General features: G+C 41.9%; 1 protein-coding gene across 1 annotated transcript in view; it reads right to left on the minus strand.

Annotated features, from left to right (window-relative positions):
- Positions 1–4,827: 4,827 nt before the first annotated feature.
- The window catches only part of LOC109321144 (cytochrome c oxidase assembly protein COX16 homolog, mitochondrial), a 79,534-nt gene continuing 64,835 nt past the window's right edge, over positions 4,828–19,526 (minus strand). The window contains exon 4 of the mRNA XM_019551527.1: positions 4,828–5,198. Coding sequence (XP_019407072.1) covers positions 5,085–5,198 — 114 coding nt within the window. The 3' untranslated portion in view covers positions 4,828–5,084. The remainder of the gene's footprint in view (positions 5,199–19,526) is intronic.

The following is a 19,526-nucleotide window of genomic DNA, read 5'->3' on the forward strand; positions in this document are numbered from 1 at the left end:
TGTCTCTCTCAGCCTGATTATTGAAATTCATTATCTTCTGATCTCCCAATCTCTGCAGGTACTGCAGCTAGCACGCTGTACTGCTGCTCAGTGTTCTTAATGGAACTACTTTCGTTGATCATATTATTTCTATCTTATCTCCTCACTGTTTACTAGCAAGTTTTCATCTTGATTCTATGGTATTGTCACCAAACCATGTTGAAATTGATGGTAATAACAAACATCATGCTTTTTGAAACTCCTACGCCTTTTTTTTTTTTTTTCTACCTAGGGATTTATTAAGTTCTCCCAAAATATTTTAGGAACAGTTTAAGCACTGTGGAAGGATCCTCAAAAAGTTAGTTCAAATAAGCAACCAAATTTAAATACAAACCCTGAACCATTTGAGGTTTGCTTATCTCCCTAACGTTGAGCTGTGATCCTCTGCTTATTTTAGGTGCTGGCTACAACCAGAGTGGTTTCTTACTTTCAACATGCCAGCAGAATTGTTTTCAAAGCTTTCCATGAGCAGTAGCAGTTATGTGCAGGCAAATCTGTCCCTTGCAAAGTAGTGAGGTTAAGGGAAGCATCCAATAACTGTCCCAAGGTTCCACTTCTGTTAGGATGGGATTTTTATCTTTTTAGGCTCATGGTAATTATGTGCTCTAGTCTGCCAACTTGAAGACCTGAGGCAAACCAGCACAGAGGGTTCTAAACCTTTCATTTCAAACACCATCTATAATTAAAACATTGTTTCCAGCCACAGCTCAATGCACAAGATGCACTTACTCAAATTGGTGTGCAAGCTCTCAAACAGACACAGAAAAAGCAAAAAGGAAACACCCTGCATGCTTAACTGCCAGCTCCTCTAAATCCCTATGAAATGAACATTACATCCAATGCAATAATAAAATGAGAGAAGACTTAAGGTAGGAAAGGTAAAAAGGGCAGGAGTGAAGATGCAGATAATAGTAGGTCAAATTCCTCTCCTGGTTGCACCAAGTAAACCTCATTGAAGTATCTGACATCAGACGAGGCATTAACAGGCCTGGCTGCTATGCTTTGCTTTCTAACTGCAGGGGATGATAGTTTGGTCTTACATGAATGTTCTCCAGTTGCCTGGAATGACAACTGTATTTGTGATGGGTGGAGGCCAGATGACTCAGGGACTGAAGTCATAGGGAACAGACCCTTTCATTTTTAACAGGTCAGCTGTTGAAAATACAGTCTGAGTTAGCCGCAACAAAAACTTAACTCAGTCACAGGTGTGGAGTGAGAGGCTCAGTCTGGTTACTACTGGGTAAGTGTCTGTATAATTACTGGTAGCATCAGTGGAGAAACCAAAGGACTGAATGGGCCTGGACCCTGACCCACCCTTTTGCTGGTAAAGTGATCTCACCAGGTCAGCTCTCAGGCATATTAATAGGGTTTGTGGGGCAGTTTGCAATGCCAGTCTATGCTGAGTGTCTCTTCTGTTTCTATAAACTTTTGATCTGTCTAGGAATATAAAGCAAGTACCTTTCATAAGGACTAAATCCTAAGGAAAAGATAGAAATTAAGGCTGCAGAGTTATTTAGAATTCAGTGTTGGTAACAGCGACTTTTCCACATGTGGTAGCCTGGCCACAGTCTCAGTTTCTCTTTCCTCAGTCTGTGACAATTTGAGTTGCAATCTAAGCATTAACAAATCAACTCCTACTGAACTGGATTCTTCATCCGAGGCTTATGAAAAAAAGAAAAAAAAGCTTTATATTTGTATTGCTATTAATGATCAAATGATAAAAATGTGATATACAAGATCAGTTGAGCACATCTCCAGAATCATGTCACAGCAAAAAAGGGACAAAGCTACACAGAAACATTTCCCTCTGGGTGAAAGGAGACAACAGATGTAACACCCTACTCATCAATACCCCATGCTGAGCCTATGGCCTGTGCTGGTATGTTTCTTTTGTGAATGATCCATGCAATCACAGAATGTGAAAACTACAAAAGCATGTAAACAGAACTAAGGAGAATCCAATGTTACAAATTATTTGATCCCCACATTTTCAGCAACTAATGCAAGCTCATATAAATATCCTGTGAAACCTCATGGTATGGAGACCACAGCAGGGAACAGCAAGGAGAGGAGGTAAGTTCCAATCCATCCTCAGCCATGATTAACAATAGGCAAGACACTTAAGTAACTTTTAATCTTGGATACCTCCATATTTGTTGTTCAATTTCAGCTGCTAAGGGTCTATGCACCTGCATCTTCCATTAGTATAGGTTGGGTGAGAAAAGTCAAACCATGTCTCCGGTTGGACATGCAACACTGAAGGTACTCATGATTAAAGGCCACTTCTGAAAATATTAGATCACCCTCTCCATCTTTTAGTTTCCTGAAAAAGGAATGGAGTCTTTTATAACCTGCTTGAAACCCATCTGGAAGGTACAGATCAAATTGCATCTTTGTAGTACCAACAAGAGGATTCCCCCCACCACACACAATGACAATTAGCTGATACATGTCTATAACTATCACATTTCCCAATGGGATTTGTAGTTGTATGTTTTGAGACCCTCTGGCCAATTGTCTCATTGCTCTTCAATAAGTGTTAGCATGCTCAAAAGACTTACACAGCAAATTACATTAGTGGCAGGAGAGACAATGCTTTTGATGAGCACCTATTACAAACACAGTTAGCATGGAAGAGTATCTACCATGCTGGTAACAGGCATAGTTAGAGGCTCCTGTCTAAGAAAAGGCTAGGACTTCTTGGTTCTCCCAATGGAACATGCCACATAAGATGGCCACATGCCTGCATCCCATCACAAAGAAGGATATACTCAGTCTCCAGGCACAATATAGTCATGTTTCTAGACAACCTCTGCATGTTTACAGTAATAGCATAGAATACATAGCAAAAACTGCCTCCCAAAACCTGGGCTGAAAACAATGCTCGTGAACACATTGGACTAAAAACACTGGCCAGACCTGATCAAAGTGCAGAAAGGCGCAAAAAGGCAGGGGTTGGTTACCTATGGCCCACAGAACCATTAGATCCAGCCTACAGCGCAGGAGCTTTGGTGACCGTGGCAGAAGAAGTGTGGGGGGCAAAGAGGTTGCATGGGCTGCACTGCTCTACACCATGGCAAGGTACTTCACCTACGCTGAACTGCAGCTGGGTGGTGGAGAGCAGCTGTGGCAGGAAGAAGCAGTAGCTGTGGCAGTGGCCAGGTACTAGCACCAGCCTCTACTGGGTCTGAGCTGGGTCATTCTGACCTGCCACTGGATTGGCTAAACTCCACCATAAAGGATTTCTCTAAAACCTCTAGTAATATCACTCAGCCCTGACTTACAGCTCCCCCTGCCATTATAGTACCAGCTGTGACTAAGATGCCAGACTTGGTGTGCTAGTGCAATACCTCCCTTGCGCTGTGATGCCAATTGTACCAAACTGTGGAGCTGTGTTGTGAACTGGGGTCTAGGAGAAAAATAATCACACTCCATTTGTAATGTCCTTAAGGTGAACAGAAAAACCAGGTTATTATCTGCCGCTCCGCCACCCAGTGGAAAGGCCCAGTAATAGCAGCCTCCCCTGATCCCTCTCTTACAAACCACAGTGTAATATACATTGGTGTACTGTGGGGCTGGTGATCATCTGTCCGTGTCTTTTATGTCTCCATATTCTAATTAACTGCATCTATTATTAAAATATTTTTTCCTTTTCTTGCCTCTGTATTGAACATTTTATTCTCTCTTGGATATTGTACTTTGCTAAAATTTGTGTGTGTAGGGGGGGAGGAGGAGGGAAAGAAAGGAACAACAGTTTCAGACCACATTCAGATTAGATACAATCTGACATGTCGGGGAGGACATAAAGCAAAGAAGTCTATAAAAAACAAGATGTTTGACTTCATGCAGCATGGATCCAGTTAATTCCTATTTGGAATGAATATAAATTTTATTAGTTGAGCACAAGAGCGAGCAGAGCTCACTGTTGGACAGAAAGTGGAAAAGCGAGTTTTGAGGCAAAATCTGCATGGAGGGAGAGAGGCTGCCTGTACACAGTACCAGGGAAGCCATTCAGGTTGCAACAGGCACATCACTTTGAGAAGGGGAGGGAACTGCAGTATGACTCTGTAAATGCTGTGAAAGTAGCATCTTCTGTTGATCCATACTCAAGTACCCAGCTCCCTGGGAGTTTCATAAATAGGTTGCACCAAAACAGAAACATTCATTTTGGCTGAAAAACTCACTGGAAGCAGAAAACATCACAAAAAAAAGGATTAAAACAGTAGCCGGTTAAAACTGTCTCCTTAAATTTGTACATACATGCATGTTACGATATTAGGAGGAAGAACTGCACCTCACATACTGGATGAAGAAGGTTCTACTATTTTGCTAGTTCACATAAAACTAGCAATGCTCTTCAAGGACAGTAACTGCCAAATTAAACTGAGGTTTTCCACTAGGAAAACTGCTGCCTGCACCAGCATATTGATAAAATGATTACAGAAATCTGACTGCAGCTAAATGAACATTATTAAAACAATTACCTGCTGACGCTGCTAGAGGCAAGGTGCTGGAAATAAAACGAAAGAACATTACATATCCAAAACCATGTCCACTGTTCCCTAACAGCTCATAATTCTGTGGAGTCATTCCAAAATGAAAAGGCCCTGAGCCTGAGATTATACTGCAGCTCTGAGCCAGCATGCGTCTGGTCACACATGTCTAGACTGCGGCACTGTCACATTAGGGTGACAACTTGTGGTACTGACAGGTTGAGTTGCTAGATGTCATCAAAATTTTGAACAGTGGCCACTGAAAACTACCATGGAAGTGAGACTCTGACATCCCCAGTGGAGAAATGAACTAATCTTTGAGATGTAATATACACAGTCTTTGAAAACTCACACTAAGTTCTTTATTTCACCATAGGTCTCAGATTTATTGTAAGTGAATCACTTATCCATTGACTTGGATTGTTCATTGATGATATCTCTTATCTTCTACCTACTCATGTTTGTCCTTGACACTGAACTGAAAGACTGAGAAGTCCAGTCACTGCCATTAAGAGACCTTGATCCCATGGACATCAGAGTGAGCAGGCTCAGTCAGGATGACTTGGAACTAAGAGCCTTCTGTTGTGCCTGGACAGTTATGGAGTCTTCCCATGGACGAGGTCCTCTGATGCTCTTCCAGTCATCAAAGGTAGAGTTTTGTATTTTCTGTAGATAAACAATAGAAAACAAATGCTGTTAGTGAGAGAACTCCAGTGCTTTATATGGTGAAGTTTTCAAATTCATTTGCTTTCTATACAAGGAATTTGATATGATCCTTTCCTTTATTAGCTTTCATCTTTTCCCTTAAACTTTCATCTGAGACCAAATGAAATTCTGTGAGAAGAAATTCTACAGCCATAAGAAAAAAAGAACTCAGAATTATCATGTAGTAAAATAATCCCAGTAGAAGTTATAATTCAGTGTGACAATAACTGCAACTCCTTGTTGGTATTCAAGGAAGAGAACATTACAGCAACTAAGTATGACATAAACAAGTTCTGTATTCACATACACACTCCCCCAGCCAAATTCTTTATTTCAGGAGGTGGGTGGGAGGCAAAAGGTACAGCCTTGGGATTGATGGCAAGAGGTATTCTGCCCATACAGAATGGGCCTGTTATGGAAGACATATTTAGAGTTGGGAGCATTAGGAATAAAGCAATGCCTTCTCTAAGTACTCTAATACTCTTGTTTAAAAGAAAAGTATGCATTACTTCCTAGAATCTTCCCAGATAAGGGAAGTGGCATCGTGGCCATGTTCCCAACTCACTCGCCCTGTTCCTCATAGGGGTAAGGAACACACAGCTTGTACTACTAGACAAAGAATGTCTAGACTTTGGCCCCTCAGTTGGGTTCCTCATACAGTTCTGTGACTGGGAAAAGAGAAGAAATGGCTATTTTTCTGACCTCCCCTGCAAGGTACACCTGCTGCAGAAGATAAAAGGAATGTTTTGATTCTCCAAGGATGTGGCTGTAGAAACATATTGGCCTATGACGCTTTAGTTGTAGCTATGGAGAAGCTACATACATTTTGCAGTCTAGTTATTAAAGCTGTTTGGGTCCCATTCAAAAGGAGCCAAGGAAAGCTTGTCTATATCCAGTACATTTCAATGCAGTTGCATTTTAATGCAAAGTTACTTCCACCAACTTGGGGCATGCTCTTCTGACTCCTGCTTTCTTTTAATGTGTAAGAATGGCTGTGAAGTACAATATACAGCCCTATCCCCAAAATTTTTCCCACCCACCAACCTGAGTCTGGATTACTGCTCCTCTCTGCCTCCAACTCTCTCCCCTTCATTGTGGAGATGTTAGATTCTAGACTCTTTCATAGTGCTATGGTCAGGCACTTCTCCCACTGAAAACCATGAGTCCTACTCACACACTGTCTTTAGAGTGAAGACAGCTGACGAATGGCAGTATAGTTTTCCATCAGGTGCAAACTCAGAAACTCTTTACAGCCAGTACTACAGACCTTTGCCAACAAACTTACAAAGGAGTTTGCAACATTACCCAACAGTTTCACACTGATGGGAGTATGGGCATTCCAGGTGTTACTGAAGTAGAGAATACTGCCTCTTAGCTAAAGCATATATTTTGTTGTGAGACCCAAATGCCTTATTCACAATGAGAATTTCATTTCAGCAAGTGCCATAGACATATGCCAGAAGGCACAACACCTGTCCTGAGCCTGTGATCTAATTTGCCCATTAATGAATCATCCAAACAAATGACAAACACTGAGGGACTAGAATAACAATCACAAAATAATTCAACAGCTCTAGCAGGACAGGCCCGGTACAGACACACAGAATGTTTTTGCCACTTCTGTAACTTGAGGAAGTCTCAATGAGATTAGTCAGATTTCAAAAGAAATTAAACAAGATTGCAAAGACAACACATATATAGACCCACCAGACTTCTGACACAAAGTAGGAGGCAGCTGAATTTTTCATGTAGCAGAGTGAGTTAACATGAGCATTTTCTGAAAACTGTCTTTGCTCCTTTATTCGTATAATGATTAGCTGGCCCTTCATTTCAACTGGAAGGGATCTGAATTGACACAGGGAAGAGGAGGGGTGGAGTTTAGAGAAGGTGGCCCATCATACCATGTATTAAATGCCATCAACTGTAATTATCAAAGACAGAATTCAACACCTGAATCAAATGGAAGATGCAAGGAAAAACATTGAAAAGAGCCTTGTGCTTTCTGAGAGGGAAAGCATCCTGATTTTATTAAATCAGGTATGATGCAGCTGTAGGTTTAGATGCGCTTACCCTTAACATCTGGTTCTTTAACTCTGGAAATGTTCAGAGTTATTTTTGATGAACAGTTATTGCAATTAAAATATTTGCACTGAAACATCAAGACTCCATAGACTGTGTAAAGTAGCAACAGAAGTAAGATGCCTCATAGAGAATGGTCTTGAACCAAAGGTTATACTAATTTGTACTGGAAGTGTTAGAAAATTGTTGCAAAGATCAATCTCAAGATAAAGAATTTTCTACAGCGGAAGTTCATTCAAATAAATGCCATACTGGAAGAAATTAATGCAAGAACACCTTTTGGCAGCAATGGTTCCAACTGTAGTTATATCAGAGGTCCTGAAAAAACATTCTAAATTATTAATAGGACTATCATTCAAGGGATATCTAAATCAATTTGAATGGGTCAAATTAGAGAGTCAGTGAGCCTACTAATTCAGTGTATCTCTATCAATTAAAATTTAAGGAGTCACATGTTCTAGTCAAGTCCAAGGATACCATATGTTTTTTTGCTTGTGTGTTATTTTATGGAGATCATTACAATTCTGTGACATCCACGATGGTAGTAACTGATATTCTAAGTGACATGTGGCAGAATCTGCACCTGCTGGCAGCTGAGAAGGGATGTGTGTCTGTCCAGGCACGCTTCTGGAACGACTAGTGATTTTCCAAGATCAATGTTGTCATCAAAGATTTTTGTTAAGTGTGTGGTGCTTTGAATTAAGATAGATAAATATCAGATTTGAAAGAGGACCTGAAAGCTCTGATTATCTGGTTCTTCACAGTAACCATTAGTACCTGAGTAGGACAGGGGGATAACTCTGCAAAACCAGAACTCTCCTACTCAACACAGTGGTGCAAATATTTTGCACTGACTTGGCACAGGGTTAATGATTACACCACATGCAAGGCAATAGAGAATAAGGGTTTGTGCACCGACAGTGCAATTCTTAAATGTCTGCTATATTTTACACGTATTTAAATATTTCAGGAAAGGTGAACCCTATGTAAAAGAATACATGGATTCCAATCTGACATCAATTCCAGAAGACACACAAGCCTGTGACAGAACACTTTAACCTCCCTGGACATCTATCAATGACCCCAGAGTAGTTGTTCATAAACAACAGAAATTAAAAAACTTATATGCAGAATTGCAGAATGAGAAATGATCCACAGCCTGGACTGTATAAGTGTGGTCTCAGCAGAGATTCTGAATTCTTATCCTATTACCTGAACTAGCTTTTATAACCCCAAGGTCCCTCAATGGATCAACTGCTTTGATTCCTTTTGATCTCTTCAACCTGTCTTTGCCTCTCCCGGTGCCCCCTCCTATCCTTTCCTCATCCTTTTCTCTATATTTTATATTTAAATTACTTCAGTCCCTTCTGTTTAGTATTCCTTCTCTCTGCAAGTCCATTCATAGCATCTGACCAAGTAGGCTGTCATTTACAATAACGTATTGTTCTCTGAATTAGTTAGTCTTTAAGGTGCTATCTTACCCTGCCTTCTGACTGCTATATTTTAAAGTAGATTCACTTCTTCTGACTGGTGCCATCCTGAAAACTAATGGAAGAAAAGTCTCCCTCCTGTTTACTGAACAGATATAGCACAGGAGGCAGAATTACAAGCCTTCCTCAGATTGCTGCATGATCACTATAGGGGCACCTTTGGGTGAGAAAAATCCTGTTCCCCCAAGTTCTATCATTTTCTGTTCTTTCTACAGGAATATCAGTTAATCCTAGCTATAATGCAGATGCCCGACTGTAACACCTGAGCTGAGACCACCAATTTTCACAAGCGCTCCACATATAGAAAGCAAACTACTTTAAACCACCACTAACTTGATATCTATAAAAACTGGCAGCCTCAAGGTGTAAAAACTATCTAGGTTCAAATCCAATGCCTTGAACAATCAATCGTTTACGGCCACAATGAGATTTAACCAGATCAGACTGACGCTACTTTTGCTACTCGTCTCAAATAGCCCAAAGGACACTGAAAATTAGTTGTTTCAAATTATATTAGTGTAGTCCATTAAGCCTACCGATTCTCTCCCTAAATCAGCTAAACTGCCTCTTAAAAGGCTTTGACTGACATAGGCTGTGACTAGAAGGAAACTAGGCAGAAGAGAGAGTGGAGTAAGACTTTATAGACTAACCCATTCAGAGAAGCAAGGTGCCACCCTGTCCTGCCTTCTGCAGATCTTCAGATTAACATGGCTATGTGCCCCTCTCTAGGACAGTGGTTCTCAACCAGGGTGCTGCAAGACTTCCTGCAGGGATACCATGACAGGCACTGTCACCGGCACAGCAGCAGCTAGGTAAAAATGATTTGCCCAGGGTTGAGGCATGTGTGCACTCATCTTGCATTAGGGAGAGCTGGCATGGCTTGTAGCTCTACCCAGTTTAGTCCCCACCCTACACATTTCTTCAGGAAATAGGGGCATGCAGCACGCTTCTCTGCCCTGCCTCCCCATTTCTGGGAAACATTCTGCTGGACTGGGAACAGCTAGAGCACGAGCTTGCTTTTCTGCCAGCTTTAGGGTGATCAGAGAGCCCTAATGCAGAAGGAGGGCACATGCATACAGCAGCTCTTCCTGGGCCAGCTGTGCAGCAGGTGCATGGGGCAGTTTTACCAGGAAGCAGAATCATCCAGCTGAGAAGCACTGAGGTACATTCAGCACAAAAATATGGTTCTCAACCACATTCAGAAAAATTGTGCAGAGCTGCCCTGACTCTGAAAAAGTTGAGAACCACAGCTCTAGAAAGAAACAGGCTGAGAGCAGAAACTGGTTCAAAGAAGAACATTTCACTGCTCACCCCACATTTTTCTGCTTCAACACCCCTGCTGCAATATAAGGGGAAACAAATGGCAAAAGGGATGCAATGCAACATGAAGATGCTTGCTTTCAGACTCGTGGATCATGTGGCCCAACTGGATGAAAGGTAAATGTCATTAGTTGGAGCTGGCCTGAATAAAGTGATTTAGGCTACATGCACTGTTCCTAGAGGACAGGCCTCCCACACCACAGTGAGCAAACAGAAGCTGGGGAAAATTCATGCGACTTTTCAGCACCTCGATAAAATCTGGCCAAATTTATTCAAGTTGGCCAAAAAAAGGGGCGCTAATGACAACTTTGGCTTTAGCCATTCTCTTCCTCAATTTTCCATTCATAACATAGAGAAAATAAAGTCTTCCCTGTCATAAAGGGGTATTTGGAGGTTTATTTCATTAAGATCTATGATGAGTGCCACAAAAATGAAAGTGTAGGGATCTACTGAACTCGAGGAGGCAGTCAACTGACTTTGCAGGCAGATCCTGGGGCCAGCTGCCATTTTTGTGGGCTAAGCGTGGCAGGCCCTCCTTTCCCCCCCATGCCTCTGATTGGCCAAGGGGCCCCAGCAGTCCCATCCCACCCTGTAGATTGCCACATGGCCTGAAACCACGGCTCAATTACCCTGATTAAGCCCGGGGAAACCATTAATCCATGCGTTATTAAGCATAGATTAATGGCTTCCCCAGGCTTAATCAGGGTAATTATGTCATGGTTTTGGGCCATCCCCAAATGGTGGACTCACTGCAAACCTCCCCTGCCCCAACAAACTTACCAGCAAGCAGAGAAAAGTGTGCGGGAAGTCCTGTACTCTTGGAGCATGGGGGTATGTTGGGGTTTGTTTGTTTTTTTCTCAGAGAGCCTGCGCTTTTTCAGAGTCCACCTGAAATTGCAATTTCCATGCAAATTTTGGTATGTCCCTACAAAAGGGGCAATTACAACCCATCACTATGGTAACCATATAAATTTTCAGAAAAAGAAGAAATTAGATAGTGAAGAGTATTTGCATGGGTGAAAGGAGCAATAAAGCAATGCATCAAACCAGTCTGTACATGAGAGGATCAAATTACTTTAATTTGCTCTCACAATGCATATATGGAGGGGTGGAGAGTCAAGGTTAACTGAGTTGGCTGTCTTGTATGTGATTAAAATCTTCCCTTTGTTTTTGCACTAATGAAGCTTATTTTTTGCATGAAATCTTTCCCAACCCAGTATCTTTGCCTTTCTTATTTCTGCCTTGTAAAAATTTGCTGCCACAACATTTGTTAACTGATTATGCGTTATCACTTTATATTTAATTATCTGTGATTAATCCTGCTTGGACTGGAAAGCTGCGTACAGTAATTCTTTTTAACCAGAGGGGGTTTCTTTGTGGTTTTATGTTGTTATTATATAATATAAGTTGACAGGGGCTGAAAAACTTGTGAGGAAAGAGAATGCAAAGTCTAAAGTATGGATTTTTTTTTATTTAACAAGGGAAAAATGGTCTTGTGGTTGGAGGACAGGGTTTAGTGACAAGAAATCTGGGTTCTCTGCTTGGCTCTGCTAAATATTGGGGTGAAATCCTGATAACAGGTCAAAGGAACTGTTACAATTCATTTCAATGGAACCAGGATTTCACCCTCAGTGTGTTCTTTCTCAGCTACTTCAGGCCAGATCCACAAAAATATTTAAGCGCTTCCCCAGTCATTGATGTCTCTTAATCAACCTGTGCATCACCCTTCCCATTTGAAATGTGGGAGCAGTGCTTCCCTCCTTCACATAGGTGCTGTAAAGCTTAGGTAATGTCTGCAAAGTGCTCCAAGACCCTTAGATGAAAATTGCTATTGATCAGCAAATTGTTTAATAGACAGCACCCCTTGTGCTCTCAATTACACCTGCAAAATTACACTTTTAAAGTAACCTGGAAAGGATATGATAGGCAATCAGAATGGACTCAGAGGGCTGAACTGGAATTCTTCCAGCTGGGACATGGGGTTGGGTATCCTTCCACTGTACTGGCCAAAGGTATCACCACTAAACCCAGGTGCATTCCAAAATCCATGTATATTTCCAGAGACCAGCAGAAGTATAGGGCCTATCATGTAAATTTTATGAGTCATTTACTTTTGGTTTATCATCTGTCTTTGAACAAAAACATCTGAAAAATTCAGTGCAAAAATAACAGCATTGACACAATGCTGGGTTTGAGATCAAATCCTCACAGTTCAATAAACTCTAACCACAATAAAGCTATAATACATTTATAGTATAACCCAGATCATGCCATATCCAGATGGGTTCACAACCAGCTTAGTTTGCAGCAGGCTGCCGAATTAAAAACAAGCTGCTCAGCTGTTTGGAGAAGCAGAACCATTTGAAGTTAGAGCTGCAACAATCAGCTGGAGTACCTCAGGGGTCTTGCACAGCAGTTTGGTATAACCTTGGTTACTTCACAGGCCCCCCTTTTCACAGGGGGTAGAATTTAAGACTGCAAAAGTTATAGTTTACACTGTACCGTATTTTCTGGTGTATAAAGCATGTCATCCCTGCCCCCAAAGGGGCTCTTAAAGACAGTGCTCCTAGACACTGACGCTAAGTAAGGAAAATACAGTCTAACTGAGATTAGCTATCTGTATCTTGAAGAAGAGCTTGGAGACACCAGTAAGAGCCTGTAGTTCAGAGCAGGAAGCAGAGGGATTGAAGCTCAAGTGGCCCCATGACTCTCCTTCCCTGTGCATAACCCAGACTGACCCTCAAGGGATTGCCCTCCAAAGGACTAGAAAAGGGGTGGGGTGGGGTGGGGGAAGGGGGAGATGCTGTCATGACAGCACATTCTGTTTTGGTAGTGGGGGTGTTATACACCAAAACACCATGTATGCTGGAAAGTGAGGTATGCAGCATTCCTTATTCTTCATTCCATTACCTGTACATGCCATTGCATATTAAGAACATTTGGTTTATGCCCCTTAGAAAGCAGTATTGCTCTCCTTCATGAAGTTGTACGTTAAGCCTTACATCATGTGCAACCTAGCCAAAATAATGGGGCTAAGGAATTTCCTGACTTGGGTGCCTGATTTTGCCACTTTAATCTTTCACTGAAGATTTTAGAGGTAAATCCTAACCCCCTACTATAGGCCCCTTTCAGCAGAACCAGCAAGACTACGATTTTGGAACTGGTTTGCTTTGGGTCTTGAGTTGGGCTCTCTCTGCATAATGTGTAGTGTGACATTTTGGCAGGGGGAAGATGGGAAAGTGTTGGGGCTTGAGAACCTTTTGCTGTACAGCTTTTCTGGTCTCCCCACCCCCTCCACGCACACTGCAGACAGAATATGTTAGTACAGTAGGGAATACATATACACAGCATTAAATTGCATGCGTAGAACACTTCCAATCCTTAATGCTCATGGGAAGGAGGGGAAAATGGACTCATTTAGTACTTCCCTCCATGGAGATCACTAGCAGCCACCTGAATTCCTTAGGCTGGCACCATGGAAAAGACATATACCTTATTTTATTTAAACTAACAGCAATTTGGGTATGGAACATCTTTTTTTTTTTATGTATATATATATCCAGCACAATCAGTACTTCTAGGCACTGCTGCATTAGAAACACATACCCTCAGACTTTTAAACTAAAATAGAAAGGAGGGGCACCAAGAGCTGAAGAAGAAAGGGAAATATAGGAATATTTTCCCCCACTGAACAGCTTTGAAAAATAAGTTTCTGCTGGTTTCTTAGGGTGTGAACATATAAATACATGAAGCCCTTTCAAAACAGGAATGTTTCAAGAGGGCAGCAGCTGGTACATCCTAATTGTTATGTATGAATGAGCTGAGAAGGATTCAGATGTAGCAATCTGAACATGCTGAGAATGATTCAAAAGTAGTAAAACCACTCCTACTTTAACTGGATGAAGGAGTGTTTTGCATTCAAAAGCTTGCTTGACTTTATCCCAACTACATAGTTTGTCCAATAGAAGATATGACCGTAAGAAATCCTTGCCTCTCGCATAATTTCTGGACAATCACAGCTACAATATCACTCAACACTCAATGCAAGGTACTGCTAATTGTTGTACTCCCAACAATTGCCTAGCGATATGTGTGCAGGGTAGAACCTGTAGTGCAGGGCTGGCTGCAAGACTGCAATACAGAGGGCAAGGAACACTTAATATTTAAGGGTTCCTAGCAGGGAAGCAAAATGGACACAGGTTTTATGCTTTCCTACCCCTAAAGACTGTGGTCTCCGTAGGAAATAGATCTTTGGGCAGTAGAGTCCAGATTGCATCCCAGAGCACTGCCTTGCATGGGTTTGGAGGGCTGAGGAGCAGTGCAGTTTGGGATGCCTGAAGGACTGACCAGACACTAGGCACAGAATGCTCTGTGCGCACACATAATGCTGAACGGGTTCAAGGAGGACTAGCTCAAAACAGCACCTGGTTTTTCCAGGAATTTTATACCAGTCTAAAGTGGTATGTACATCTAGACTCTTTGGTTGCTGACAAATGTGGGGAAAAAAACCCACACACTTTACCAGAAGAGACAGAGCATTAGTTTGACCCAGTCTGCAAAATCTGTATAGATTGTGTGCTTTAGCAGGGCTTTTTGATATTTTTATCTAAAGCTGACTCAATTAGCTATAAGTTCAAAACACCAAACAACTCCTGCTGAAGCACCTGATATATAAAGATGTTGGGCAAGCTGGGTCCAACTAACACGATGCCTCTTTTGGGCATGCGCTGGACTTGGCATGGGGGTGCACCAAGTTTAAAGTAATGTGCCATTTTTTTTGGTTTTTTACATCTGTAAGCAGCCTTTGCATTTAATTCTCTTTGGGCTGATATTCAGCACCAAATAAAATCTGTCAGTGCTGCCTTTGGATGTCTCCAAAACAGTGTTTTCAATGATCATGACATCAGGACCCAAGCTAAACTTCTCATCTACAAAGCTGTTGCCATTCCTACCTTGTTGCATGCGTGTGAAACTTGGACAACATATCACAAACACCTGAAAACCTTGGAACATTACCAACTTCCAAATGTCTTCTGAAAATCTTTCATATCATTTGGAAGGACAAAAGAAAAAATGCCAGCATTTTGGCTCAAGCAAACACCACCAGCATCGAAGCTATTTTTATACAGCACCAGCTCCATTGGATAGGACACATCATAAGATGCCTGACAAATGTCTCCCAAAACAGGTCCTAGACTCCTAACTTGCCAGTGGTCACTGCTCTAGAGATGGGCCAAAGAGGAGGTTCAAGTATACCTTGAAGGCCAATTAGAAGAAATGCGATATTAACATCAATACCTGGGAGACTCAAGCACTAAATTGTTCTCAATGGTGCTGTGAAGTATGACAAGGCATCGAGTATCTCAAACAAACTTGTTCCACTATGGAGGCAAATAGGAGAGACGAAGTCTGTCACCCAACATCACCAGGATTCAGTCCCTCTTTCTATAACTGTATGTCGTGTCTGTGGTCCAACATGCAGACCTCAAATTAGCCTTTTCAGTCATTTCCAAACTCACCAATGACTTTCCTGTCTCCAGGATCTGGGGGAACATCCGTCCACCCGAGTGACCCAAGGGATGACAAGGTCGAACGGTCACAAACTCCTCCATGACCGTTTCAGGCTGGACATAAGGAAGAACGTCTTTACTGTCCAAGCCCCCAAGGTTTGGAATAGACTGCCACCAGAGGTGGTTCAAGCACCTACTTTGAATGACTTCAAGAGACGTTTGGATGTTTATCTTGCTGGGATCCCATGAGACGTGCTAACTTCCTGGCCCTGGGACTGGGGGCTGGACTCGATGATCTTCTGAGGTCCCTTCCAGCCCTAATGTCTATGAAATCTCTATGAAAGACTGTCATCCTCATATCAAGGGAATAGTGACAAAGCATTACATCTGTCCACACCCAGGTATGGCTCAAGGAACAGCTCTCAAATATAGCCCAAGACTAGGTCCTGAAAGGCTTTAATACCACAAATATCTACCCATAGTTTCAAAAAACCTCGTACTAGAACCAGCTTACAAAATCAGTCCATGCTTCTGTAAGGTGCATTTTTAGTTCCTGAACTGTTATTACTTACAGGCCAGCCGAGTTAGTTTAGACAGCAATCTCACAGATTATTTCTAGTTCACGGTCTCTTAACCACACTTTCATGAAGATTTTCCATTGGTATCTCTTACAGGAGCTTGATTACCAATTTTTAATCCCAAAACAGAAAGACTGCGTCTCAGTAACTATGATTTTGGCTGGATGCAACAGAACAGTTTACATTCCTTCAACTATAAATTAACTGACATCAATACCCACATTTTGGGTTGTACTGCTGGGCAAATGTCTAGGGAAAAATAAATGTGGACCCTTGTATGTCTCTTCTGCAGCTAAAAACCTCCTTTTATCTGAGAAGGCTGGTAACCCCAGTCTCTAGTTTCCAAGATATTCTTCTTGGTGGTTGATTTCTGGGCAGCATTTGCAAGCATTTAACTTGCAAATAAACTGCACCTTTCATTTAGAAACATTCAAAAGGGCTTTGTAATCAAATCATCACTGCTTTCACTTCAAGAGTAGAACAAGGCACATGTTTAAAACTGGAATTCCAAAGTAATGTTGGCAGGCAGAATAGTTATTTCTCAAGTTGAACTTTGTCAGGTCATCATAGGTTAAGTACCTTTTGTTAGGAAAAGTGTTCTGAGCCTTGGCTTTTTATGTGGAAATTTTATGACTGCAGTCTTAACACTGCAGTGCTACTGAGTATCACAATGAAGCACTGGCTCTGTACTGACTCTCAAGGAAGAGTGCTGAGGACTCTCACAAACAACATTTCTAGGTGTGCATCTACACATGTACTTTACTGCAGTGCCGACTAATGAGCTCCGCAGTAAAGCATCACAGTCTACACGTGTTGGTATTAGGGTACAGTAAACTAATCCTACATAAACTAACCCTGACAGTACTAACCTACAGCAGAGTACTTTACTGCACCAAAAAGCATGTGTAGATGCTGACTGGGCATGTTAATCATGCCTGGTCAGATGGGGGCCAGACTCACGGCTCCTGCTGGCCCCTCTGCCGCCCAATTCTGCCACCTGGGGCCTGAGACTGACCCCTGACACCCCCTGCCAGCCTGGGGCTGCTCTGCTCCAGCTCTAATTGCTGTGGTCCCGGGCACATATGTAGATGCTGTGGCTGGGAGCAGCTGACTTCAGCACAAACTATGCCATAGTTTATCACATTGCCTGAATAGCATATGTATATGCACCCTAGAAGTACCTGGACTCTTCCACCATTAAAGTCTTTCACCAGGCACCCAACAAACTGAAGTCTTTTCAGACATGATAAGGTAATAGACTAAATCCAGAGTATGTTAGTATTCAGTCTGAAAAGCAGTAGGATTAATCTGGGGGAGGAGCAAAACAAGCAAGCAATCTCTGTGCCATTCTAATAGCACTGTGGAACATTCTTTATTGCAAGTATGATCCTTTTGGTCACTGCCAGATCTCAATAAGCGTGTCCAACCATGTTCCAAAACAGCTGTTATGCATAATTTAAATGCTGAGTTCAAAGCACGTTACACAGCAGGTAAATAATGATATGGGGTTTTTTATATGGGTAAAATGAGGCAGAGACAGATGAAGTGAGCTGCAGAGAACTACAAAGCAAGGCTGTGGCAGAGTCATAACAGCTCTCATGTCTCCTGCCCCCCCATCCCTTCTGGCTCTAGATAAAACTGTTTCAGCACCCAGTGAGAACAGGGGTTTTAAGACAACTATATTAGCAAAAAAATGCATTATAGTTTATATTTCCCAGGTTGGACTAGATGATTTCAAGGTCCCTTCCAGCCTTACTTATGTACACATGTGTATATTCTATTATCAAGGCTATTAAATGCTTTGAAGGTTTTTTGCTTCTTTTAAAAACAGGTTTTTATTTTCTTCCATGGTGACTACATTTTTCCTATCCATGAATCCCCGCATCAGCTATCCTTCTTTTTTATATCAAAATTCTCACTTCTCTTCAACAATGTCCTTACATATATTTTGCCTACACCTACAATCATTCCCACTCCTGATATTCCACTTAAATCTTCTTTCTTCCCTTGCCCCTTTCAGCCTTATAGTATTTTCCATGCTGTCCCAATATTTCATATAGCCTTCATACCACTGTGGGCCAACCCCCCTCAGTTTCCTTCAACTAACTGTTACACAACATCCAAGCTCTAATGGCCAATCCCCAGCCCTGTCTTGTATGTTTTGTACTGTTTTTCCTCTTGCTGGCAGACAGTAAGTTTTTGAGGACAGGAATTGGTGCACTGTTTGCCACCAATGTACTACTGCAAAGTGCTACATACACTCAGAGCACTAATAAACCACCACTGATACACAGATTACAAACCATGTTGCAACAAACATGTTTCTTTTTATCATCTCAAAAAACACTGCAGCTATAGTTTCAGGCAGACATAGCCAAACAATCTATTAGCATGGAGATTCACTGGAGTATCTTTTCAAAGCGATGTCTATTGAGATCACACACAAGAGAGTTAAGACTGAACACAGTAGGAGGACATAACTACAAAAAGTGCTGCAGAAATGACAGCAACCTTCAGAACTAGCTGCTCTGGTTTGTTCTCTTTAAGGGCAGTCAGAGGGAGATGACTAGAGATTTAGTTCTGTGGCTAAATCTCCATATACTGTCTTGAAAATTAAGCTGCAAGTAATTTTATACCAAAGTACTAGTGCTACCCCTACCCCCCAGGGGCCCATTAGTATAATGCATGCTTAAAATTATTGTGTAGGCAGCTGAACAAGAAATGGCTTCTAGCACTGCTTGGTGTAGGCTGAAAGCAGTACCTCATCACTCAAGAGTGATGTAGGGATGCCAGAGTTTTTCTTTTTTATTTTCTGAGTATGAACTGACAAAACAATTATACCAAATTAAAATGGGGGAAAGGGGACTTAACGCTTGTAAATGTGCCTCAGCTAATCTGTTGTGTCTGCTCTGTGCTACAGTAAACAAGAAAACCTGCACTAACTTACCTCTATTTAATTCAGGGGTAGAACAGACACATGGAACAATTAAAACAGATCAGCCTGATGAGCAGCAAATCCCACCCCACTCCCCTTTAAATCTGCATACTTATTACATCTGTTGATAGCCTCTGCTGGCCTCTGGAGACTGGGATAACTGGTAGAGAGACACAGTAACAGCTGGTTAGCTCCTCTAGCATACTAACAAGACAACATAAAGAGTGGATGGATGGCATGCAATTATGGAAAGCTTCATGTGGAAAGTGTGGGGAGAAAGAGGAGGTCCTGAATACAGTAGTTCCAGATGCAGAGAGAGAGAGAGAGAGAGAGAGAGAGAGAGAGAGAGAGAGAGAGAGAGAGAGAGAGAGAGAGAG

Source organism: Crocodylus porosus, unplaced genomic scaffold (genome assembly GCF_001723895.1).
Source record: "Crocodylus porosus isolate Cpor-Errol unplaced genomic scaffold, CroPor_comp1, whole genome shotgun sequence".
Lineage (NCBI taxonomy): Eukaryota > Metazoa > Chordata > Crocodylia > Crocodylidae > Crocodylus > Crocodylus porosus.